The sequence below is a fragment of the Trachypithecus francoisi genome, unplaced genomic scaffold, assembly GCF_009764315.1.
Source record: "Trachypithecus francoisi isolate TF-2019V2 unplaced genomic scaffold, Tfra_2.0 Lachesis_group10, whole genome shotgun sequence".
Taxonomy (NCBI): domain Eukaryota; kingdom Metazoa; phylum Chordata; class Mammalia; order Primates; family Cercopithecidae; genus Trachypithecus; species Trachypithecus francoisi.
This window is the reverse complement of record NW_022681455.1, coordinates 89,641,507-89,668,470: the sequence shown is the minus strand read 5'-3', so window position 1 is coordinate 89,668,470 and position 26,964 is coordinate 89,641,507. Positions and strand designations below refer to the sequence as shown.

The 26,964-nt window shown below is 42.7% G+C and overlaps 1 protein-coding gene across 1 annotated transcript; it reads right to left on the bottom strand.

Annotated features, from left to right (window-relative positions):
• Positions 1–806: 806 nt before the first annotated feature.
• On the bottom strand, positions 807–24,930 carry CUNH16orf78 (chromosome unknown C16orf78 homolog). Its single transcript, XM_033219917.1, has 5 exons — positions 24,635–24,930; positions 20,844–20,963; positions 20,088–20,217; positions 3,545–3,800; positions 807–1,107 (listed from the first exon to the last, which is right to left on the bottom strand). Exons 1-5 carry the CDS (start codon positions 24,782–24,784, stop codon positions 960–962), a joined length of 804 nt encoding a protein of 267 aa, XP_033075808.1. The 5' UTR covers positions 24,785–24,930; the 3' UTR covers positions 807–959.
• Positions 24,931–26,964: the final 2,034 nt, after the last annotated feature.

Below are 26,964 nucleotides of genomic sequence, written 5' to 3'. Positions count from 1 at the left end.
TCACAGCACCCCTGCTCAGCACATACTGCCATTAACCCCATTCTACAGGCAAGGAAACAGAGGCACAGAAAGGTAAAGGAACTTTCCTAAAGTCACACAGCTATTAAGTAGAACACTTGGGATTCAGACTTGCTTGAAACACTTGCAGGGACTGGAAGGGCCTGAGTTTGTGACCTTGGTTGGCCAGCATACCCAGATGGGAAGGCTCTGTCTCAAAAGATTTCTGCAGGATTGGCCACAATCATGCAAGAGAGCAGGGCAGGAGACTTGGGGAAGATACTCTTTTCATCTCAACCCTGCCGTTTCTCATCTATGTGACTCTGAGCAAGTTTCTTGCCCTCTGCGGCTTCTTTTCTTGAAATGAATAAGGTCCTGAACTTGCTGATATTGAGGCACCTACCATTTCTGAAAGGTTTTGGGCCGCTTTTGGGGTCTGTGGTTGTAAGCACCCATAGGTCTCCTTCCTTGCCTCCATATGTTTATAGCATTTCCCTCTCTCACTGCCCCTGAACAGTCCCCCACTCTGCACACAAGAAGGCCAGGTCCCCACAAAGCCAAGTCCTGCTCATGGGCGTGGGGCATGTGTGTGTGTTCTCAACCAGCCCCTTTACACTTTGTCCTTTCTAATTTCCCTCTGAGGACCCTGGACCCCCTCCCCCAACTTTTTTTTTTTTTTTTTAAACTCCTAAGCCTTCCTTCCTAAGAAGCCCTTTCTAAGGATTCTTCTTTTGGTCAGGAGAAAAACTACAGTTTCTCCTAAGCTGGTTCTGACTTGGATGTCAAGGACCAGTCTTACCGCAGCACAATGATCACACAACCGAGGCTTGTTTTCTGATTGCTTATTTTCTAAAGGGATGCACTAGGTTGGAAGGACTACTTGTAGTATGCCAGAGGATGGCATCTGGAGACGAAGGGTCCCATGACAGAAGGAGCCTGAAGGTGGTGGCGAGAGGAGCTATTTAGAGTGCCACACTGCGTATTCCGGGGAACACCTTTTTAGCGTCTATGTCCCCTTCGACCATGTGGGGGTGGATATCCACATTCATTCCTGCATCCTTGCACAGCTTGAGCAAGGTCCGAATGTTCTCCTTGGACAACCTCAGGTATCTGTTCAAGAGAAGGCAAAAGAGGTCAGTTGAAGGTGGAGTCACAGCAGCTTCTAACTTTATTGAAAAGAGCTTAGATTTAAGCAGCAGTCAGTGTGGGTGCTCTGCAAGGGGCTGGCTCTCCCAGTCATCCGTGGAGCTGATAGAGACTTTATAAGACAGTGGGACACCCCACAAAGGAGGTGGGAGTTTGCATTGGTGTAACTTTTTTGGCAGTCAGTTGCCTCCAAAGAAAAAAACATTCATTATCTTTGACTCAGTAACCCCACTCAGGTTCTCGATGTATCCTAAGAAGAGAAGTCAATGGAAAGAAAAGCTATATAAATAAAAGATGTTCATTTTGGGATTGTCAACAACAGGAAAATGAGTAAATCCACTAACAGAGAAATAGTCAATCCGATAATGGACTACCTCATGTCAAGGAGCTTAATTAAAAAGCCATAGTTAGAATGGCATAAAGAAGATGGTGCCACATGGCTGTGACAGTACCAAGTGGTGAGAAAAGGCAGAATGTGAATTGTTACGTGATTTGTCACTGTCATGCGCACATACACTGAGAGAGGCCACGGGCTGAGAAAGATACAGACAGTGGAAATAACCGCTGAGCAAAGTTGCAGGCATAGTGGAGAGCATTTGTTTCTTAATAATATCCACACAATTTAAAAATCAGATCATTGATCTAGAATATTAGCTAGAGCCCCAAAATTCTGATTGATACTGAAGAATGGGATCAATCCCACTTATACTGTGTGATCCAGAGAGCTTCTTATTCTACCAGCAACCCTGACCTTGGTCCCAGCTTTAGTATAGAGTGTAGGCCCCTACTCAGGCTGCCTGCTGGTTGCTTACTTTGCCACAGACTATGGGAGAGGCGCTGTGTGTTGATATAATGTGATCTTCTGCCTGTCAGGAATGGCCACTGTTCTTTAAGGTCTTCCCAGAGCCTACCTGTTCTAATGGCCAGCTCAGACTCCCTCACCAGTTCCCACACTTGGACTACTTTTTGCCTGATCAGCCTATGAGGGTCTCATGCATAAGTATATGGGGACACTTGTTAAGAACTCATCCTGGCCAAGCGCTGTGGCTCACACCTGTAATCTAGTGCTTTGGGAGGCCAAGGCAGGTGAACCACTTGAGAACAGGAGTTCAAGACCAGCCTGGGAAACATGGCAAAACTCCATCTCTACTAAAAATACAAAAATTAGCTGGGTTTGTTGGTGCACGCTTATAATCCCAGCTACTCAGGAGGCTGAGGCACGAGAGTTGCTTGAACCTGGGAGCTGGAGGTTGCAGTGAGCCGAGATCGCATCACTGCACTCTAGCCTGGGCGACAGAGAGAGACTGTCTCAATAATAATAAATCTCACTCTGAACCACTCCATTCTTTTCTTGGTTGTTTCTTGAATGGTTTCGTATGCTATCTCTTCAAATATTCTTTCCGTCTCTTTGGAGGGCAGGAGTCCTGTCCAAATCTCTTTTCCCCCACCATGGAACTCAGGTAGGCTGCTTGTTGCCCAGAGTCAATTAGAACCACATGGTCCATCTGAAAGCCATGGCCAAAGTCATCCAGTCATGGAACCAACCAGCAAGGGCAGTCTGCTGAGGTCTCTGCCTGTTCATCTTGAAGCCAGTTAACCTTCTGCCCGTCAGTGAGCAGAGCAGGACCTTGTGATGGGGTTATTAGATCGCTAGACATTTGAGGCCATCTTAAACCTACAGATGAGTTTACTGATGTCAACCTTACAAGGATGATAGCAACTACATTCCTCTGTTGTCTTGTTTCCTTATTTGCTAAAGTTTCCGAACTTTGTCAGTTACAACTTTACGGTAAAGGAAAACACTGGGCTAGGGAGAAGGATGTTTGTTTTTGGAGGCGGAGGGGAATCTGGGCTCCACTGTTGAAACCCAGAAAGCCCTGATAAACAGGACAGAGAGCAAGTGAGAAGGGAGACTCTTTGGGAAGAGCAGTAAATAGCAAATGGTTTCACACTTTGTTCATGATCTCTTAGACAGTCTAAAAGCCCAAACATGCAGCAGGTAGGTCACTGGGGATGGTGGCTACCATCACCAGCAACTCAACCCCACAGTGCAAAGGACTGTAGGGAAATCTTCCTGTTAAGACAAAGCCACATTCTTTCCTTTTTGAGTAATATTGAAACAAATGGAAATATTGGGAGGGTTGTTGAAAGGTGTGGCATCAAAATGGCAGCACCTAAATGACATGCCCATTCAGGCGATGGTCTACCAGCAGGTGAGCTGCTGAAGACCCACTGGCTTGAGCCCCAGAGCAGTCCTTTGGGACCAAAGGACAGAGCTCAGCCACGCCAAGCCCCTACTCCTAGATCTTCAGGTTAAGCCAAGGTGTTTGAGCCGGAGACAGGAGTAAGCAAAGCCTGTTCCAGGATCCCACCCCTCTGCCCAGGGGGTGGCAGCTCTCACCGGCAGCTCAGCACCTCCTCTGGCTTCAGCATCCTTATGGTTTCCATCTTAGGCTCGGTGCTTTTCTCCATGAGGCTCTTTAGCTTGCGTTCGTAAGCCATGTCAGGCATCTTGTTGGACCAGTCTCTCATGAAGATTGCCCTCCGGCTGCTAAAGGTACCGTCCTGTAACACGGGATCTAAGACAACGCTTTGTCGACGGAATGGGTTTGGCCACTGAGTAGACTCTGGGTCGACTGCATCCTTGATATCTGTATCTGAAATTGGACAGATTTCATCAAAGAGTTAGATCATGGGAGGCTTGAGAGGTGGGGTAGGCAGGAAGGGGATGAAGGCTGTAGGGATGCATGGACTTCAAACAATACCTGTTCTGAGATATGAGGTCTTTTCATGGCTTTCACAGGTTCTCTACACCCCTTCCCCACTTTCTTTTTTTGAGACTGAGTTTCCTCACTCTGTGGCCCAGGCTGGAACGCAGTAGCACAATCATACCTCACCGCAGCTTCTATCTCACAGGCTCAGTGATCCTCATGCTTCACCATCCCGTGTAGCTGGGCCTATAGGCACATGCCTCCACTCCTGATAAACTTTTACATTTTTGTAGAGATAGGGTTTTGCCATGTTGCCCAGGCTGGTCTTGAACTCCCGGGCTCAAATGGTCCACCTGCTTTAGCCTCCCAAAGTGTTGGGATTACAGGCATGAGCCACCGCGCCTAACCCAGGTTCTCCTTCTTTGTTTGTTCAATCCTTTTTCCCCTCCCTCCTTTCTCCTTGCCTTGTTCCAACTCCCTTCCTTTCCCTCTTTCCCTCTTTCTGCTTCTTTCTGTCTGTTCTCTCCATCCTCCCCAGTGGGAGTTCCCCTAAGTGGAATGTGCGTAGAGGAGGTAACCTAGAGGATATCTTCTGATATCCCAGGGAAGGTATGAGAAGAGAAAAGTTTTGAGCTGGGTTTGAAAGGGCCAATAGTTGATCAGTTAGAAAAGGAAGGAAAGGATCACAGGCAGAGGAACAGAATGTGTGAAGACACAAATACACGAAATGAAATGGTGAGTGTCTGATGTGACCCAAATATGGGGTTTGTACCAAACAAAATGTTGTTGGACTTGCAGGGGTGCCCAACATTTTGGCTTCCCTGGGCCACATTAGAAGAATAATTTTCTTGGGCCACACCTAAAATACACTAACACTAATGATAGCTGATGAGAAAAACAAAAAACAAACAAACAAACAAACAAACAAACAAAACGCAAAAAAAATCTCGTGATGTTTTAAGAAAGTTTACAAATTTATGTTGAGCCACATTCAAATCCATCCTGGGTCCCCTGTGGCCAGCGTGAAGGTTGGACTAGAGCTTGGACACCTTAATATTTTTTTCTTGCTAAATTTCCTTCTAAGTGTTTTATGTATTTTTACTCAGGAGGATGGAATATTTTGTACTCATTTCCATTTCTAACTGGTATGACAAGCATATAGAGAAAAGTCTACCGTTTGTTTTTTTTTCTTGAGATGGAGTCTCGCTCTGTCACCCAGGCTGAAGTGCAGTGGTGCGATCTCAGCTCACTGCAAGCTCCACCTCCTGGGTTCACGCCATTCTCCTGCCTCAGCCTCCCCAGCAGCTAGGACCACAGGTGCCCGCCACCACGCCTGGCTAATTTTTTTGTATTTTTAGTACAGATGGGGTTTCACCGTGTTAGCCAGGATGGTCTCGATCTCCTGACCTCATGATCTGCCTGCCTCAACCTCCCAAAGTGCTGGGATTACAGGCGTGAGCCACCATGCCTGGCTAAATATACTGTTTTTTAAAAACTATATTTGTCAGCTGGGCATGCTGGCTCATGTCTATAATTCCAGCACTTTGAGAGGCAGAGGCAGGTGGACCATTTGAGCCCAGGAGTTCAAGACTAGCCTGGGCAGCATGGATTGAGCCCAGGAGTTCAAGACTAACCTGACAAGACTAACAAAGTGAGACTCCATCTCTACCAAAAAATAAAAAATAAAATAAAATAAAAATTAGGGGTGTGGTGGCACATGCCTGTTGTCCTAGCTACTTGTGAGGCTGACTTGGCAGGGCTGCTTGAGCCCAGGAGGTCAAGGCTGCGGTGAGCTATGATCACACCACTGCACTTCAGCCTGGGTGACAGAGCGAGAGACCCTGTCCCAAAAACAAACAAACAAACAAACAAAAAACTATATTTGTCTAGTATACCAGCAACCGCAGTAAATTTTATTACTTTTTAACTAGAATTTCATGAGTTTTGCAGATATACAATCATATTAGGGGGAAAAAATGAACTTATCATTCCTCCAATATTTATCAAAATTATATATTCTTTTTAATATATATTACATTTGACAGACCCTCTAAAACATTGCCATAATGATGATAGGGATTAAGCCTCATTTTGTTCCAGATTTTAAGTAATTTGGGCATTGCATCTTTTAGAATGATATTTGCCCCTATTTGGGGTATATGTTTTATCATATTTTAGTGGTTTATCCCTGGTTAACATAGAGTTTTTACTGGTGATAATTGCTTGATTCTACTCATTGCATTTTTTTTTTTTTTTGCCATCTACTGATATAATCACATTTTTTCCTTTAATATGTTGATGTAATAAATTGTGTTCTTAGATATCCTCATAATGAACCCCTTCTTACCTGCTGTAATAAAGCCCACTTGTTCATGGTGGAATTCATTTCAGACATTGTACATGTGATGTATTTTCATACATTGAGTATATTTGCTAAAAATTTCTAGATTTTCGCATTTATATTATTGTGAGATTGGCCAACTTTTTTGGTATAAGTTTTAATATTAAAGTTCTGCATTAATTTAATAGCTTGTTAAATTAGTGCAGAAATGTCTATATTTTAGGCAGTCTGTAATAGTTGAAGTAACGTTAAAATTATTTGCTCTTTAAATGTTAAAACCTTGCGTGAAACCATTTGTCTTAGTGCCATTTTTTAGTGGAAAAATGTTAATTATTTTTCAACCTTCCCTGCAGAAATTGCCATATTCAATTTTTCTGCTCTTTATTGTACCAATTTTGATAATATATAGTATAATAGAAAATCATCCATTTCCTTTAGGTTTTAAAATGTATTGTATATTGTATAGAGGTATAGTATTCTATTACAGTTCTCTTATTTTATTTACATCCTTTCTCATATAAAATCTTGTATATTTTTACTCTTCCTTTTAACAAGGCTTATGATTACTTCATAGCAATTGCTTTCATGTCACTTGCTTTTTCAAAAAACTAGCTTGATACTTAGGCTTTTAACAACTTTTGATCTTGATATTATTCATTAACCCCAGCCAGTATTTAATATATTAATTTTCTCTTTTTCATAATTCTTCTACTTACTAAATTAATAAAAGTGTTGGCAATTTCTTTTATTATGTGTTTTATAAAGAATTATTACTTTTAGTTTTTACTGTACATTTTCTTCTGAGCATACATTTTGCCTTTGTCTCATAGGTTTTGGTATGAAACAGGCTTATTTCATTAGTTATTTTCTTTGATACAAGCATAATTTGGATGTATGTTTTTTAATTTCCAATTTTTAAAGTTGAGGGTTATTTCTAATTGTTGGTTTGGGATGATATAGGTAGCCCTAAAATCTTTACTTTTGTGAATGTTAGTATTTTCTCCGTGATGAAGCACACAGGTGATTTTTGTAAATATTGTTTGGATATAAAAAAATACATGTTCTCTATTCAGATGTAAAGCTACGGTTTGTTAACTGCATAGTTACATTCTTCTATGTATTTCCTGTTATTGTCTATATGATCTTCTATTTGTTTCTGAAGGAGGTGTATTAAAATTTACCCCCATAGTGGGGAGAGTGGGAGGGAGATATGGGTTGAAAGGCTACCTATCCAGTTACTATGCTATGTTAGTCTGTTCTCATGCTGCTAATAAAGTTGTACCCGAGACTGCGTAATTTATAAAGGAAAGAGGTTTCATTGACTCACAGTTCCACTTGGCTGGTGAGGCCTCACAATCGTGGCAGAAGAGCAAGAGAGGTCTTACATGGCAGCAGGCAGGAAGAACTTGTGCAGGGGAACTTCCAGTTATAAAACCATTAGATCTCATAAGACTTATTCACTATCACAAGAACAGCATGGGAAAGACCCACTCCCATGATTCAATTACCTCCCACCAGTTTCTCCCACAACACTTGGAACTGTGGGAACCACAATTCAAGATGAGATTTGGGTGGGGACACAGCCAAACCACATCACATGCTCACTACTTGGGTGATAGGATCATTTATACACCAGGCATCAGCGACACAGAATTTACCCATGTAACAAACCCGCACATGTACTCCTAGAACCTAAAAGTCAAAAAATAAAAATAAAATAAAATGGACCACCATAACTGTATCTTTAACAGGTTCTCCCTGCATTTCTAAATGTCTTGCTTTATTTATTTAGCTTCTACGTTTTTCGATGCGTGTAGGTTTATGGTTATTACTTATTCTAACATTTAAAAAGGTCTCTCTTTTATTCTATGTGTTTCTTTTAGCCTCAGTTCTAACTCATCTACTTGTACTTCCTTGTGGTTTGCTTTTCCTTTCTATCTCACCTGGTTTTAAATGTTTATCTAGATTTTGATTTTAAATTACTTGCCAATATGTTGTTTCTAGTCTCTCCTAGAGAATTTTCTGCAGATGAAAGAATGTATGGCTTATAAAAATCCCTAAATATTTCTGAATCTACAAATATAATTCATTTGTTTGATAGTGACTTATGTGAATTGGGGCAGTATTATGAGGGTTTTCATTCTTAGCAATGCATATGTGCTATTCCACTTCCAGGTTGATGGCAGGTTGATATTTTTTCCCCTTGTAAGTAAATTATTCTGTCTGTAAGCTTGTAAGATTTCATCAACAAAGTTTGGGAATTTTATCAGGATATTCCTAGTCGAAATGCATCTAGACCTCCTACAATTACATAAATGTGGAGACAGTGGCCTGAGGAGTGGGTGTGACCTGCCCAAGGTGTCGCAATGAGTTAGTGGCTGAATTAGGACTCTTTATGGCACATGGTGTTCTGGCATCGTAGCTGGTCCTTGACAGGGTGATAAGGTCAGGTGGCCTCAGCAGTCCGTTTGCACGTACAGAAAATTGGCGCTATGCTATGGGAGGATCATGAGCTGCACATTCTCTTTTACACAAATAAGGAAATTCCTTGGAGAAAGGGCAATTGCCTTTCCTGAAACATCTGATCCTCTTCCGTGCAAGGTGGATCTCATGAAGGAAAGAGCAGTAGCAATATAAAAAGTAATGACAATTACACAGATTAGCTGACATGTGTTGAGTGACTCACATACCAGGCAGCGTTCAAGGGCTTTCTGGCAGTGGGGGCACATCAGTCTCACAACCACGTCATGTCCATTGACAAAGGAGAACACTAGGATCAGAGGGATTAGGTAATGTGCTCAAGATGCCACAGATTATCAGTGGTGAACTGAGGACCTGAGCCCACATTGTCAGACCCTTTTTCTGGAAGCCTGTCCTGGCCACTCTTTTGGACAAAAATGACCCACATTCCTGGGTTTGTGGCCGAAGAGATAGGTTATATTTCTAGTGAGCCATGTTCGGGACACCAGAAGCTCACTCTGTGCTCGTGGAGACAAAAGGGGGTATGGCCTTCTAGCCCTGTGCATTAGGGGATGTATCCTTGGCCTGGTGTCTACACAATATCCTGGACATAGGTGCCCATGGAGGGAATTCCCTTTCCCAGTCTAGCTACTCACACTTTACTACGATTTACTTTGGCAAGGTGTTACAGTTGTTTTCCCAGGATCTTTTCCTGGCTCATAGCCAGAGCAAACTTTCTAAAATTTAAATTCAACTTAGTAATTTCCTTCGTAAAACTTTTCAGTGACTTGTTATTGCATTCAATAAGGTTTAAGTTTTGGAAAGGCCAATTTGAGACTTCTGCCTTCAGTCAAGATGGGGTAGCAGGGATTGGATTTATCCTTCCACCTTAAGCAATTAAAAAACTGGGCATGTTACATAAAATAGCAGTTTTTAGACATTGGACAACACGCAACATAGGGCAGTGATCCTTGAGTGAGGGGAAAGAAATGAGGGGAGCCTCATGATTGCCCCAGCCTTCAGTTGGAAGATGCTTCCAGGTTGCAGCATGGGGTTGCAGGGAAGCCTAGACAGAGCCTAGGAGTCCCCTTGAGTTGAGGAGAGAGACCAGATAATTTAGGTAAACTGTAAGAGCTAGAACAACAGGAAAAAGCTGCAGCAAGAACTGCAGAGTTATGAAGATTTGCCTCAGCTGAGGACTAGCCAGAACAAGCCAGAAAAGAAAGTACTCCAGTGAAAGAATTGGTAGACAAGAATACGACAACAGCTAGTATGGCATACTCCTGTTATGCCCTCCAAGGCAAGGTCACATTAAGAAGAGACACAGAAGATTTAAAATGACCCAAATTGAAATTCTAGAGATGAAAATGACAATGTTTGAAATGAAAAATTCTATTGGATGGGATTAACAGCAGATTCGGTATTGAAGAAGAAAGGATTAGTGGACTTGAAAGTATAGCACAAGAAACTGTACGAGATGAAACACAAAGAGAAAAGACTGAAAGATGAAGAAAAACACAAGATGAATTTTGGGACTTTAAATATGTGTAATTTGGGTGCCTGAAAGACAGGGGAGAGAATGGAGAAATGAAATAAATTTGTGAAGAAATAATGGCCAGCAAATTGGTAAAATTTGATGAAAACTATAAACCAAGAATTTCAACAAACCCCAAATACAAACACAAGAAACATTAAGCAAATGACACTAAGGCACATCATAAGCTCCTTTCTTAAAAGAAAATCTTAGAAGCCAGAGGAAAAAAACACTTTACAGAGGAACAAAAATTAGGAAGAGAGTCAGCTTCCCGTTGCAAACAAGCCAGAGGACGGTAGACCAAACTTTAAAGTATTGGATGAAGAAAAGTTGACAATCTAAAATTCTACACTCAGGTCTCTCAGAAACAAAAGTGAAATAAAGACCCTTCTGGATATACAAAAGCTATACAAATTTATTACCAACAAAGCCACACCACAAGATACATTAAAGGAAAATCTTCAGGTAGAAGGAAAATTATTCCAGACAGAAATCTGGATCCAATGAAGAGCACTGGAAATGTTAAATGTGTGAGTAAACACAAAAGTCTCTTGGAAACGTAATTGCTTAGGGCAAAAATCATAACACTTGTGGGATTTATAATATGGAAAAATACAATGTGTGGCAACAACAGCATGTAGAAGGGGAGAGGAGAAATGGAAGTATACTCTCGTAAGATTCTTATGCTTTACATAAAATGAAGATAGACTGTGCTAGTTTAAAGATGTATACTATATACATTAACATCATCACTAAAATGATTTTGTGTTTTTTTAATATGGAGTCTTGCCCTGTCTCCCATGCTGGAGTGAAATGGGGTGCAATCTTGATTCACTGCAATTTCTGCTTCCCAGGTCTAAGCGATTTTCCTGCCTCAGCCTCCTGAGTAGCTGGGATTACAGATGTGTGTCAACACACTTGGCTAATTTTTGTATTTTTTTTTTTTTTTTGAGATGGAGTCTCACTCTGTTGCCCAGGCTAGAGCACAGTGTCACGACCTCGGCTCATTGCAAACTCTGCCTCCTGGATTCAAGTGATTCTCCTGCCTCAGCCTCCTGTAGCTGGGACTACAGGCACGCACCACCATGTCTGCCTAATTTTTGTATTTTTAGTAGAGACGGGGTTTTGCCATGTTGGCCAGGCTGGTCTCGAACTCCTAACCTCAGGTGATCCACCCACCTCCGTCTCCCAAAGTGCTAGGATTACAGGCGTGAGCCACCACACCCGGCTGCAACAAAGAGTTATAAGTAGGAAGCTAATGAAGGAGATAAAATGGAATCATAAACAATATTTGGTCTAAAAGAGGGCAGGAAAAGAAGAAAGAGAAAGCAAAGAATAGATGGAACAAGCTAGAAACACAAGCGAAGATATGTGTTGTTTAATTTCCACATATTTTTTAATTTTCTAATTGTTCTCATTTTATTGACTTTTTGTTTTATACCTTTGTGTTAAGAAAAGATAGTTAATATAATTTTAGTCTTCTTGAATTTGTTAAGATGTGTTTTGTGCAGTGCAATAAAATTAGAAATCAAGACCAAGAAAATCACTCAAAACCATACAATTTCGCTGAGCACAAGGGGTATGCCTATAATTCTAGCACTTTGGAAGGCCAAGTAAGGCAGATCACTTGAGCTCAGGAGTTTAAGACCACCCTGGGTAACATGTCAAAACCTCATCTCTACAAAAAAATACAAAAATTAGCTGGTCATGGTGGTGTGCACCTGTAATCCCAGCTACTTGAGGGGCTGAAGTGGGAGGACTGCTTGAGCATGAGATGTCTAGGCTGTAGTGAGCCACGATCCTGCCACTTCACTCCAGCCTGGGTAACAAAGTGAGACCTTATCTTAGGAAGAAAAACCCCATACGATTTCATGGAAATTAAATAGCCTGCTCCTGAATGACTTTTGGGTAAATAATGAAATTAAGGCAGAAATCAAGAAGTTATTTCAAACAAATGAAAATAAAAATATAATATACCAGAATCTCTGGGACACAGCTAAGGTAGTATTTAGAGGGAAATTTATATCACTGATCACTCACATCAAAAAGTTAGAGAAATCTCAATTTACCAACCTAACATCACATCTAAAAGAACTAGAGAACCAAGAGCAAACCAACCCCAAAACTAGCAGAAAACAAGAAATAACCAAAATCAGAGCTGAACTGAAGGAGACCGAGACACACACACAAAAAAACATTTATAAGATCAAGGAATCCAGGAGTTGTGGGTTTTTTTTTTTTCTTTTTAATTTTTTTCTTAATACAGATAGGATCTCACTATGTTGCCTAGGCTGGTCTTGAACTCCTGGGCTCAAGGCATCTGCCCTTCTTGGCCTCCCAAACTGCTGGGATTATGGGTGTGAGCCACCACAGCCGGCCTGGTATTTTGAAAGAATTAATAAAACACATAGACTGCTAGCTAGACTAATAAAGAAGAAAAGAGACAGGATCCGAATAAACATAATTAAAAACTACAAAGGAGATATTACCACTGACCCCACAGAAATACAAATAACCATCAGAGAATATTATGAAAACCTCTCTGTACACAAGCTAGAAAATCTAGAAGAAATGGATAAATTACTGGACACATACACCCTCTCGAGACTGAACTGAACCAGGAAGAAACTGAATCCCTGAACAGACTAATAATGAGCTCCAAAATTGAATCAGTAATTAACTTACCAACAACAACAACAAAAGAAGCCCAGGACCAGATAGATTCACAGCCAAATTCTACAAGATGTACAATGAAGAGCTGGTACCATTCCTACTGAAACTATTTCAAAAAATTGAGAAGGAGAGACTCCTTTCTAACTCTTTCTATGAGGCCAGCATCATGCTGATACCAAAATATGGCAGGGACACAACAAAAAAAGAAAACGTCAGGTCAATTCCTTGAACATTAATGCAAAAAGCCTCAACAAAATACTGACAAATCAAATCTGCCCAAGAAAAGAAACTGTCAACAGAGTAAACAGACAACCTACAGAATAGAAGAAAAAAATTAAACTATGCATCTAACAAAGGTCTAATATCCAGCACCTACAAAGAACTTTAACAAACTTACAAGAAAGAAAAAACAAAAAAAAAAGTGGGCAAAGGACACGAAAAGACACTTTTCAAAAGAAGACATACATGCAGCCAACAAGCATATGGAAAAAAACCTCAACATCACTGATCATTAGGAAAATGCAAATCAAAACCACAATGAGATACCATCTCACACCAGTCAGAGTGGCTTTTATTAAAAAGTCAAAAAATAACAGATGATGGTGAGGTTGTGGAGAAAAGGGAATACTTATGTACTGCTGATGAGAGTGTAAACTGGTTCAACCATTGTGGAAAGCAGTGTGGTGATTCCTCAAAGAACTAAAAATAGAACTACCATTTGACTGAGCAATCCCATTACTAGGTATATACCCAAAGGAATATAAATCAGTTTACCATAAAGACACATGCACACATACGTTCACTGCAGCATTATTCACAAAAGCAAAGGATGGAATTGACTTAAATGTCCACATATGGTAGGCTGAATAAAGAAAATATGGTACATATACAGCACGGAATACTATGCAGCCATAAAAAGAACAAAACCATATTTTTTTGAAGAACAGGGATGGAGCAGTAGGCCATTATCCTTAGCAAACTGATGCAGAAACAGAAAACCAAAGACTGCATGTTCTCACTAATAAGTGGGAGCCAAATGATGAGAACACATGGCCACATAGAGGGGAACAAAGGAAACTGGGGCCTACCTGAGGATGGAGGGTGGGAGGAGGAAGAGGATCAGGAAAAATAACTAATGGGTACATCACCTGGGTGATGAATAATCTCTACAACAAACCCCCATGACACAATTTACCTATGTAACACATCTGCACATGTACTGCTGCACTTAAAAAAAAAAGACTTGTGGTCCAACATATGATCACTTCTGGAGAATATTCTACATACATTTGAGAAGAATGTGTATTATGACGGGATGTGTAAACATATGTTAGGTCCATTTGGTCTACAGTTTTGTTCAAATCTGCTGTTTTCCTTATTAATTTTCTGCCTGCATGACCTACCCATTGTTGAGAGTGAAGTGTTAAAGCCCCCTACTATTATTGTGTTGCTGTTTATTTCTCCTTTCAGTTCTGTTAATTTTTAAAATATATTTAGGTACTCTGATGTTGAGTGAATAAATATTTCAATTGTTATGCCTCCTTGATGAATCAATCCCCTGTTACATGACAACCTTCTTTTATTCTTGTGACAGTTTCTGACTTAAAATCTGATATTAGTATAGCCACTGATGCTCTCCTTAGGTTACCATTTGCATGGAATATCTTTTCCAATTCCTTCTTTTTCAGGCTGTGTGTGTCCTTAAAGCTAAAGTGAGTCTCTCATGGGCAGCATATAATTGGATCTTGTTTTTATTAAATTCATTCAGCCAGTCTATGTCTTTCAATTGGAGCATTTAATCCATTTATATTTAAAGTAATTATCAATAGGTAGAAACTTACTGTCAATTTGGTCGTTGTTTTTTGACTGCTTTGTAGTTTCTTTCTTTCTTTTTTTCCTCTCTTGATGTCTTCTTTTGTGATTTAATGAGTTTTTGGAGCAGTATGTTTTTATTTATTTTTCTTTCATTTATTTACTACAGGTTTGTTTTTTGTGGTTACCATAAGGCTTGTACAAAACATTTTTTTATTTTGAGATGGAGTCTCACTCTGTCGCCCAGGTTGGAGTGCAATGGCATGATCTCAGCTCACTGCAACCTCTGCCTCCCAGGTTCAAGCAGTTCTCCTGCCTCAGCCTCCTGAGTAGCTGAGGCGCATGCCACCACATCTGGCTAAATTTTGTATTATTAGTAGAGATGAGGTTTCATCGTATTGGCCAGGCTGGTCCTGACCTCGTGATCCACCCCCTCAGCCTCCCAAAGTGTTGGAATTACAGGCGTGAGCCACCGTGTCTGGCCATAAGACATTTTATAGTTATAACATTCTATTTTAAACTGGTAACAACTTAACTTAGATCATATACAAAAACTACACTTTTACGCTCCACCTGTCATTTTAGGTTATTGATATAACAGTATACATATATTTTGTATTGTGTATCCATTAACAAATTATTATAGTTATAGTTAATTTTAATACATTTGTTTTTTAGCTTTTATACTAGAGTTGAAAGTCATTCATATATCACCATTATGATATTAGAGAATTTGAAATTTGACTATATATGTATCTTTACTAGTTAATTTTATACGTTCATGTGTTTTACATTGTTAATTGGTGTCCTTTTATTTCAGTTTGAGGAACTCACTTTATGATTTCTTATAAGGCAGGTTCAATGGTGATGAAAACTCTCACTCTTTGGGAAAGTCCTTTCCTTTTATTTCTAAAAAACAGCTTTATCAGGTACAGTATCCTTGGTTGGCAGCTATTTTCTTTCAATATTTTAAATATTTCATTCCATTCTCTCCTGACCTGCAAGGTTTCTCCTGAGAAATCTACTCATAGTCTTGTGGGGGTTTCCTTGTGTATGACAAGTAGCTTTTTTTCTGCTGCTTTCAAAATTCTTTCATTGTCTTTGACTTTTGACAATTTAGTTATAATATGTCTTGGTGCAGACCTTTTGGTGTTCAACATATTTGGGGATGACTGGGCCTCATGAATCTTAATGTACATCTCTTTCCTCAAATTTGGAAACTTTACAGCCATTATTTCTTTCAATACATTTTATTATGCTATTCTCCTTCTTAGACTTCCATAATATGTATTGCTTCACTTGCTAGTGTATCATAAGTCTGTTGGTTTCCTTTATTCTTTTTCAGTCCTTTTTTTTTTTTACTCCTCTGACTGAATAATTTCAAATGACATGTCTTTAAATTCACTGATTCTTCTGTTTGATTGAGTCTGCCATTGAAGCGCTCTATTGGGTTTTTCAATTCAGACATCTTGGTCTTCAGCTCCAGGAACTGTTTTTTGGCTTTTTTTTTTCTGATGGAGTTATGCTCTTGTTGCCCAGGCTGGAGTGCAATGGTGTGATCTCGGCTCACTGCAACCTTTGCCTCCTGGGTTTGAGCAATTCTCCTGCCTCAGCCTCCTGAGTAGCTGGGATTACAGGCATGCACCACCACGCCTGGCTAACTTTGTATTTTTAGTAGAGATGGGGTTTCTCCATGTTGTTCAGGCTGGTCTTGAACTCCCAGCCTCAGATGATCTGCCTGCTTGGCCTCCCAAAGTGCTGGCCTTTTTTGGCTTTTAAAAAATGGTTTCTATTCCATTGCTGAATTCATTTTGCCCAAGTATTGTTTTCCTGTTGCATTCAGTTGTTGGTTTCCTTGTAGCTCAGTGAATGTCCTTAAGAGGATTACTCTGAATTATTTGTCAGTCAGTTCATAGAGCTGCATTGCTGTAGAATTAGTTATTGGAGCTTTATTAATTTATTTTAGTGGTGTAATGAAGAAACTCTACTTATTTGTTTATTTGTAGAGATGGGGGTCTCACTATGTTGCCTAGGCTGTTCTCAAACTTCTGGCCTCAAGTGATCCTCTTGCCTTTCCCTCCAAAAGTTCTGCGATTACAAGCATAAGCCATGCTGCCTGACTCAAAACTCACTTTAAATATAAAGGCATAAATAACTGAGGAAGGTCAATGTGGCAGTCATAGAGGTTGAAAGCAATTGGTGATTCTTATAGGGGATGAGGATCATGGTTAAGTTAAGATATTGGTTGTGGAAATGGAGAAGAAGAGAAAGAGATTAAAGATATTAAGGAGGCAGAAGCTACAGGACCCAGTCACTGGTCATGAAGGGAGAGTGAGACAGAAGTGATAGGATAGACTCTGACATCCAACTTCCACATTGAGATAGTAACATTTCCTGGGAAGGTGCATGTAATGTAATGTAATCAGGATGTGCTTTGCCTATGGCAACCCAAGCTAACATCAGGCATGGTGTATGTGACTATCTCTAGGCCCTTCCTAGGGGCTGCTTTGTTTTGAACTTGTCTGCCAATTCAGATCATACCCATTCATTTTAGTCCTCTTGCCAGTCTACACCAGAGGCTCTCTTTACCGTGCCTAAGCTCAGCCCTGACTAGGTTCTGGGTGCCACATCTTGAGGCCCAGACTGTTCCAGATGCCGCTGAGCACTTTTTACACTTGGGCTGGCCCATTTGCAACCAGTGGTCATTTGTAACCCACTGGCCATTGGTCTTATTACATCAGGAGAGACAAGGCTTCTTCATTCTCCCATAGAGTGGATTCGACTTGAATGGTGGAAAGAAGGGAACTGCAGGGAACCAAATGGGTGTCAAGTCAACCTGACCTGCTGGCATCCTTGTGCAGTGAGATGGAAATAATTATTTAATCAGCTGGTATGGGTTTCTTTCAGGGAGTGAATTGTTTAAGAAAATGTCTTAATAGACTACTTTGAGTGTGGAACAAGACAAATGAAACATGGTTCTCTTCAAGTAAAAAGCCAATGGGAAAGTGTTAGGTGGAGAAGGAAGAGCAGGGAGGAAAGAGAAGAGGAAAGAGAGAGGAAGAGGGAGAACTGAGCAGTACCAGGACTCGGGCGAGGAAAGCAAGGTGCCCAGGGTGCAAAATTTAAGGAGGCATTCACTCTGAAACTCACACTAGTGCATGATTGGCATCTGAGAGTGAGTGCTTCCTTAAATTTGGCGGCCTCAACTCCTGGCTTGCCTCGCCTTACCCAGTCTTGGAGTTGAGAAAAACATCAGGGGGCTACTTCCTGCAAAGACATGTAGCTAGGGAAAAATCTCCTGGTGGCAGGGTTGGATAAAGGACTTTGAAGAACAAGGGAGTCTAATCATCAACCTCTAATTTGTTTGCTGTATGATTCTGTGATGTAATTCTTTCCCTCTGTTGGCCCCAAGCCTTCAATAGAATGTATTTACATACAATGACTTGCATGTAAGAGGTTTCAGGAGAAATCAAAGAGACAAAATAGCAGCCACTGGAAGCAATATTTACAGAAGCTCCAGGGCCCAGCAGGACCAGGATTTTGGAGCCAGACATTACACTGGTAGTCACAGAAAGTTTGGGGAAGGTATGGGGCTTCCCATAAGGCATAAGGCAATCTAGTTTATTTTTTAAATAAACTTCAAATATTTTAGAATAATTGTGGTGTATTAGTCAAGTTTCCATCCAGGGTCAGAACTAATAGGATAGATGTATATATGAAGAGGAGTTTGTTAAGGAGTATTAACTCACACGATCACAAGGTGAAGTCCCACAATAGGCAGTCTGCCAGCTGAGGAGCAAGGAAGCCAGTCCGTGTCCCAAAACCTCAAAAGTAGGGAAGCCAACAGTGCAGCCTTCAGTCTGTGGCCAAAGGCCTGAGAGCCCCTGGCAAACCACTGGTATAGATTCAAGTGTCCAAAAGCTGAAGAACTTGGAGTCTGATGATCAAGGGCAGGAAGCATCCAGCACAGGAGAAAGATGAAGGCCAGATGACTCAGCAAGTCTGGTCCTTCCAACTTCTGCCTGCTTTATTCTAGCTGTACGGGCAACTGATTAGATGGTGCCCACTCAGGTTGAGGGTGAGTTGGCCTCTCCCAGTCCATGGACTCAAGTGTTAATCTGCTCTGGCAACACCCTCACAGACACACCCAGGAACAATACTTTGCATTCTTCAATCCAATCAAGTTGACACTCAATATTAACCATCACATATGGATTTACAGAAATGTTGCAAAGAAAATAAAGAGTATTCCTGTATATCCTTCATCCATTTTCCCTTAATGGTAACATCTTACGTCCATGACATGTTTGTCAAGACTAAGAAATTAAGATTTTTTTGTATATTATAGAACTTCTTCAGATTTCACCAGTAATGCCCCTAAAGTGCTATTCTAGGATTTAATCTGGGATCCTAAACTGCACTGAAAACCGACTGCATTTAAATCTTAAAGGGATGTGACTGCAGTTTGGTCACAATGGCTTTGGTATATTAAATGAAAAGGGGAAAAAAAGATTTTGTCGTTTTTGTTGGGCACAATGGGGGCAATTTTATGTATGAGAATTGACAGCCTCTGCTTGGAGGCTCCTGTGTACTTTTCTCCTGGGCTAGTTGGAATCCCTTCCAGATTTCTCTTTTACCCTACACCTCTGTCCCAAGGGGCCTGACATAACAAATGCATCTGTTTTTCCAGCACCACAATAAAGACCACCTGAAACTTTAGCAAAATTTTTACTTAGAAAAAAACCACTAATATTCATTCAGCACCTCCTCTTGGTCAGGCTAGTTACTTTTCATGCCTCATCTTGCTTAAACCTCACAACCATACTATGAGGCAGGTATTATTATCATCCCATTTTACAGATGAAAAACCAGACTCCGGAGGTGGAATAAGTTGTCCAGGATTATACAACTCTGAGTTCCTTATAAAGTGGTAGAGCCAGGGTCAGGACCCAGGCAGTCTTTGAAATTGGGGATCTGGCACAGCCTAAACTCATTCCTTCCTAGAGGTGAGCAACTCCTGGCAAGTTTCAGGCCAGCAGGAGTGGTACCTTTTATAGTTGATATTGTCACAGTATCTGAATTAATTAGATGATTTGTAACTCATGAAGTTGATGTCACCAAAATGGCTTCAGGAACCTGGACACATGAAGTTGGTTTCCTGAGAAGGGAACACTCAGGAGGGCCAGGGCCTTGACAGACATTCACCTCCTGTACACGTCACATCCCGCTTGCCAAGAGCGACCCCAGGAGTGGTCCCTCCCAAGCCTCCATGCGGGCTTCTGACTCTTGTGTGCACAATGGTTGGATTGCGGTGGATGCTACTGCTCTAAGGATGGCATGAGCTTTCGGTTGCTCCTAAAGGAAGAGATTATGGAGGAGGATTCTGACGGCTGGGCCAAGGTTTTTCCCTTACCAGATTTCTTGGGGCCATCCTTGACATAGCTGCCAGGGACCATGCTGAGACGTTTTCCCTTTTGCTCCACTCCATAGAGCCTTCGGTAGGAGACCGCATCCCTGTCCTTCCTGAACCTCTTTCCTAAGGCCTTGGAGGGAACAGGTGAGAAGTCACACCCCAGTTACAGGACCTGGCTCACCCTCCCCACCTCCATCCCAAGCAAACAAACAGTGATTTCAAGGGTTTGCTGAAAGGCAGGCAAAGGCAACCAAGGAGAGAGCTTCCCCGGGCCCTGGCAGAGGTCGGAGGGGCAAGGTCTGCCCATGGGTGCTTGCTCACCAACGCCTCCCTCTTCTTCCCACCATATATCAGAGGGGTCCCTGGGGGCCTTGGAAACACAGGCCCTTGGAGGCCATTAGGTCTGGGTGGGTCTGCCCTGTTAGCCGCCTGGCCAGAAAGCTCCTGTCCCTCACTGAGCCATGGTGTTCTCATCTTCCAAGTGGTCTTCCTGAATGGCTTCGGGGGATAAATATGGGTGAGGGAGGATGTGACACTAGTGAAGAATGAAACTACAGGGAGGCAGCAATTGAGTAGCACAGCTGGACAGGGTAGGGAAGGGTGGAGATTTTATATGAGTGTTAATGTGGGGCCACAGTGAATTTCAGAGCCTTAAAATTTAGAAAGCAGGCAGACATTATGCAGGAGAGAAGCGGGGACCCCCTCCTTCATTTGGAAACCCAGTGCGGGTGAGGGGAGGATGGGGGGCCGCATTACCTTCTGGGAAGTCTCCGTGGCCTTGTGGTTCCCTCCCCGTGCTGTCACGAGGCCTTTGCCTGTCTTCTCTTCCTTCTTCTCATTTCCTTTAAGGACTATCACCACTTTGGGCTTTTGCTTCTGAAAAGCCAAGGGAAGAGAGCCCTGCAGCCACCCCTGTGGGGACAGCGTCCCTTCCCTTTCCCCGAGGAGAAGGCTCCCAGGTGAGGGGCTGCCCCTCCCCTCCACAGGCTTCAGTGCACACACTCTAGGTCTGGTTGTCACTGTCCCTCTGCTTCTGGATGCACCCTGGTATACATGTCGCTGCCCACAGAGTGACGTTGTAAGCTTCAGGCCTGGTCCTGTTCCTCTCAACCTCAGAATCCATCAGGGGCTCCCCATCACATCCTCCCCCCCTCATAAGGGCCTCACTCCCTAGCCTGGTAAGAAGCCCCTCCAGCCTCCACGTGCCCTTACCAGCTGTGACTTTCCTGCCCCTGCCTCCAGTCTGGAGCCACAGGAAGGCTGCCCTGACTTTGAGCAGGTGCTGCTGATCCAGACCTCTGGGCCTTTGCTCAGCCCGGCCTCTTCCTTGGTCCCGGAGCACCCCAGGCACCCACCCCATCCAGTCTTCCTGGAGGGGTGGTCACCACTGACCTTGCCTTTCTCTTTCCCCAGGTATTCCTTACCACCCACCCAAGAGCTGAGCACACCCTGCCGTGAATGGAGTTCCTTGTGCATGGCACATTCCTGGTCCTCCTGTTCTTACAGGGGATGCAGGGAGGGCAGGGTCATTAGGAATCTCCAGGGTCCCACAGTCCAGGAGCCCAGCAGAAGCACATAAAGGGCAGGCCACCCAGGAAGCACCCCGCCTAGTCTGTAAGGAGTAGGGGTGGGTGCCAGAGTATCATGGGAAAAACTAAATAGACTGGGTCTCCTCTGGGAATGTACTGCTTATGGTTACGGGGAGACAGTGGCCTGGACTGCAGTCTCCAGGTCAGATTGCCCGGATTCCTGCTCTATCCACAGCTGAGAGCTGAGTGACCTTGGCAAGTTTCTGCTCTCTCTGTGGCTTAGTTTCCTTGTCTGAAAGGTGGGGATAATAGTAGGACCTACTTCATAAAGTTACTGAGAGCAATAACTGAATTTTGACATGCATGTGCACTGCCCTCCATGAATTATCGGGGGTAGGTTATTATGCGGGGTGGGTGGAAGGGAAGTTTCCATAAGCCGTTTGGGAGTGTGGAAGGAAGCTGTCCAAGGCCCTGCTTCATGTTGCAAGTTGCCTTCTAAGGAAGGTAATGCTGGTTAGCTTTGAGGTTTTGTTTGGCTTAGTGGAGAAACAGTGCAACTCAGAACCAAGGCTGCATTTTCACGCTATGAGGAGCTAGGCTGACCCATCTCCTCCAGGGCAGCCCTTTCCACCACCCCCAGCTCAATCCTCAGCCTCCCCAGAAGAGTCACCTGAGTAGCTTCCCACACAGCTCCCATTTTGGGGAAGCCTGAGCAGAATCGACATGGCAATGCCTTAGACTTAAGGAAACTGCAACATTCATGGATTCAGCATCCTCCATGGCTGAGACTTCAGACCTCAGGGGTCTTCGCTGATGCCAAATGGATCACAAGGGGAAATACCATGAGCAGTCTGTTGTGGGGAGATCTGGATGGCCAGGCCAGACCCCAGGAGAGGAGGCCACAGAAGGCCCTGAGTGGTAAAGATAGACCCCAACCTTCTCACTAGAGGGTCCCCTGTCACCTGCTGCTGTCGGAGACCTGTCAGGACATGTCATCTTTCTCTTAGAAGCTTCTTTAAAAACCCAGATGCTTCTGGGAAAGGTAATGATGCTTGATGACTTAATTATATTTCCCATGTAAACTTTCTCCCTCTCTAGGTCCAAAGTTATTTACAATAAAAGCCACATTTAAGGTAAAGCTGTTAAAATGTGATTATTAGAATCTTATCCTGGTAAAAGGAGATAGACCTGAACATATTAACCGTGGAAGTGAATGTAATTCCTGTGATCGATATTAAATTGAGTTTGGAGAGACCCAGAAGTCAAGCTTCCCCTTCGCCCCCAAATCAAGGCAGTGGGTAAGCTATCTGTAAATCATTAGCACCTTAGAGTAAAATATGTTTGTCAGATGAGTCTGATGGAATTGGCACTCGAGATCTTTCTGACTATAAATGGTAAGTGGTATGGTTTGGATCTGTGTCTCTCCCCAAATCTCACGTCAAGTTGTAATCTCCAGTGTTGGAGGTGGGGGCCTGGTGGGAGGTGATTAGATCATGGGGGCAGTTTCTCATGGTTTAACATGATTCCCCTTGGTAGTGTCATGAAGGAGAGAGTTCTCGTAAGATCCAGTGATTTAAAAGTGTGTGTGGCACCTCATCCTCCCACTTCTTGCTCTGGCCATGTGAAGTGCCTGCTCCTCTTTTGCCTTCTGCCATGATTGTAAGCTTCCTGAGGCCTCCACAGAAGCAGAACCCCCTATGCTTCTTGTACAGCCATGAGCCAATTAAACCTTTTTTTTTTTTTAAATAAATTACCCAGTCTCAGGTATTTCTTTGTAGCAGTGTGAGAATGGACTAATATAGTAAGTAAGTACATGAACAGAATGGAAGCTTTCCCCAAAGGCAGGTGCTGACCTGGATAAAGCAGAGGAAGTGGAGGCAGTTATGGGGAGTTGGCCCAGCAAAGCCCATGCATTTGGGAATTGGATAAATCTCAGTTTGAGCCCTGACTCTGCCCTTTATTACTTCTGTGAGTGCAATAAAAAGACTTATTTTCACTTTCCTTATCCTTCAACTGGGGGTAAAAATAGCGCCTCCCTGGTAGCCTGACTGGGAGCAGTTGACCACATAACCCAGGTACAAATCTAAACACAGGGCCTTCACCACAATAAACATTAAAAGTTAGTGATGTGATGAGCATTGTCATTAGTAATGGCATTTTTTACTCATTTTGGTCTAGGGTCAGGAGATTCAAGACCAGGTGACATCTTCTGCAGAGGACACCACTTTCCAAAGACATGGCTTGGTTCTTCATAGATAATGGGTCTTGGGGGAGCTCTGGGAAAAACTGAGACAAATTGGTTGCTATACTTCTTGGAGAAAGAGGAAAGGGCAGGTTAGAACTAGCTCAATGTAGGGTAGAAAAGAGGAGGTATGTTAGCTGGAGTCGCAGTTGCAGTAATGGCAGTGAGGAACGAATGTTCTTTGATTCTGAAGGCATCACAAGGAGGGAAGAGCTGAGGGCAGTAGGAAAATCCCATCCAGCAATACGGAGACCCAGAAGCCACTACCCCTTGGCTCTTCTAGAATTCTGACCGATACTAACATTTGCCCAGCTTGACTAAACTTTAGACAGGTTTCTTACTGATGATAGGTCTTTGGCCTCCTTTTCCTTAGAACCTTTCCTCTAGAAAACTTGCATTTGTAAATTTTTTCTCTGCCCCTTTGAGATGTAAATTTCTCACCCTCTTGCTAGTTTTACAATCCAGGAATGTTTTTCTCAAGGACCTGGGAGGACCCTTTGAAATATAATCATCAAGAAAGATTGTACCCTGTCTCTCAGTCTCTGTGAGAGGATGGGAGCCTAACATTGATAAGTGCAAATTAGCAACACAGACAGCCTAATCATATTAACTAATTCCCCCACCCCATTGATGTCCTTGGGTACTTCTCACTAGCTTATCCCAGCACTTCAAAATTATCCCGCCTTTTGTTTCAGGAGAGTCAAGTCCAATCTCTCTCCCCTACTGCAACTATCTTGAGTAAAGTCTTCCTGCCATTTCTCTTGGATGGTACCCACCTCGGAAGCTTGTTTCTTCTTCCCCTGCCTCCGCTCCAGCCACTCCAGCACACGGGTGAGGTCAGACATGCGCCTCTCTTCGGCAGTCTTCCACATGGATTTCCTCTTTGTGGGCATTAAATCCTTCAGGTACACTGGTTGCTCTAACATTGTGGAGTCTTGCTAGTGGCTTGGGTGGGAGGTGGCTGGCACTCTCTCACTCTCTTGATCCCTTTATCTGGACTCGATGGCCTGGTGATTCAGAAGGTAAGGTGTGGCCTCCAGATGTGAACATAAAGGGCAGAGTGAGCCAAGACGCTGGGATATTGGCTTTAAAGGGTAGAAGGCCTGGGGAGTGATTGTGAGGTCATTGCCAGGCTTGGTAGCTGGCTCTGGGGTCAGAGTAGAGGTGGGACATTGGCCACCTCCCACTGTTCCCCATGTGGCCACTACCCCTCTTCAGGCCATTATGTCTCCTCTGGACTCTGCCACAGCCTCCTTGCAGCCTTTTCACCTCCACCTCCACACAGATCTTACTAAAATAAAGGTCAGCCCATGCATCTTCCTTTCTCAAAAACCTTCAATGGCTCCTTGTTGCCTATCTAAAAAAGGTCTAAATTCTTTAGTTTGGCATCCTGTCTTTCTACAGTGTACTCTAATTAGAAGAAAGTTTTTTATAAGCCCAATTTGTCTATGTTCATTTATTCATCCAACATGTGGTTATCAGGCACCTACTAAGTATTGGGAATGGTGCTGGGGATACTAATGCAGGAGAAAAACATAGGCGGACTTCCTAAGACATATGGACTAGTGGAAAAGCAGGGCAGATAATTACCGTATGAATCCATAATGACAAGTGAAGATGAGTGCTCTCAAAGAAAGGAATGTAGTTCTAAGAAAGGCCATAGCAATGGTACTAGACTTGGATGGGGTAGTGGGTAGGCCACCTTTGAGCTCTGAGCTAAAGGATAAATAGACTTCAACAGGGCTGCTATGGTCTGGACATTTGTGTCTCTCTTGATGGCATTAAAACGTGGGGCCTTGGGAGGTAATTAGGTCATGAGGGCAGTTCTCTCATGATTGGAATTGGTGCCCTTGCAGAAGAGACTAGAGAGAGCTCCACCATGTGGAGATGTAGTAAGAAGGTGTCACCTATGAACCAGGAAATGGGTTCAGCAGACATAGAATCTGTCAGAGCCTTCATTTTGGATTTCCTAGGCTTCAAAATGGTGATAAATGAATGTTTGTTGTTTATAAGCTACCCACTTTGTGCTATTTTGTCATAGGCCTGAGTGGATTAAGACAAGGGCTTTGGAGCAGAGACATATGCCTGTGCAAAGGCTTTGGACCAGAGACATATGCCTGTGCAAAGTGGGGGGCATGGCACTAACAGCAGAAGGCAAGAGTGGCTAGAGTACCGGGGGAAAGAGGCAATGGTACAGAGGTGGCCAGAGGCCAGGCCATCCAGGAACTTGGTGGCCACAGGTTCTGCTCAGACTGGGAAGGGAAAGGGAGCAAAAGGAAAATAATAAAGGAAGTCAAAAAAGGGGGGAGGGAGTGGCATGGTCAGGCTTCCCTTTTTTGCTCTAGTAAACTTCTACTGAAGGAAATTAAGTATACAGAAATGTGCCAGAATCACAAACGAAGACATCTATGTAACCAGTACCCCAGAATCTCCCCTACAGCCCCTGGTAGTTATTAGCACCCTCCAAGGGTAAACATCATCTTATCATCCAATTTCTGCTTTTTTTTTTTTTTTTTTTTTGAGACAGAGTCTCTGTCACCCAGGCTGGAGTACAGTGGCGGGATCTCAGCTCACTGCAAACTCCGCCCCCCAGGTTCAAGCAATTCTCCTGCCTCAGCCTCCCGAGTAACTGGCATTACAGGCACTCTGTTATTTTTGTACTTTTAGTAGAGATGCGGTTTCACCATGTTGGCCAGGCTGGTCCTGAACTCCTGACCCTGATCACGTATCTTGGCCTCCCAAAGTCTGGGATTATAGGCGTGAGCCACCGCGTCCGGCCTTATCATCCAGTTTCAAACTTCTTCCTGTTATTGAGTTTTATATAAACAAAATAATATACATGTGGTATTTTACATCTGGATTTATTAATTTTGCAATATATTTGTAAGATTTTGAAATAGTGAATTATTTTGTCTTTGTTTATGTGGTAATATGTTTATTTTACCTTCATTCTTGAAGAAAGATTTTCTGGATAATGGAACTCATGGTTAACAGTCTTTTCAACACTTTGTATATGTCATTTGATTGCTTTTTGCCCTCTATTGTTTTATTTGGGAAGTCAGCTGTTAACTGTATTGTTGCCTCTTGTAGTAATAAGTCATTTTTC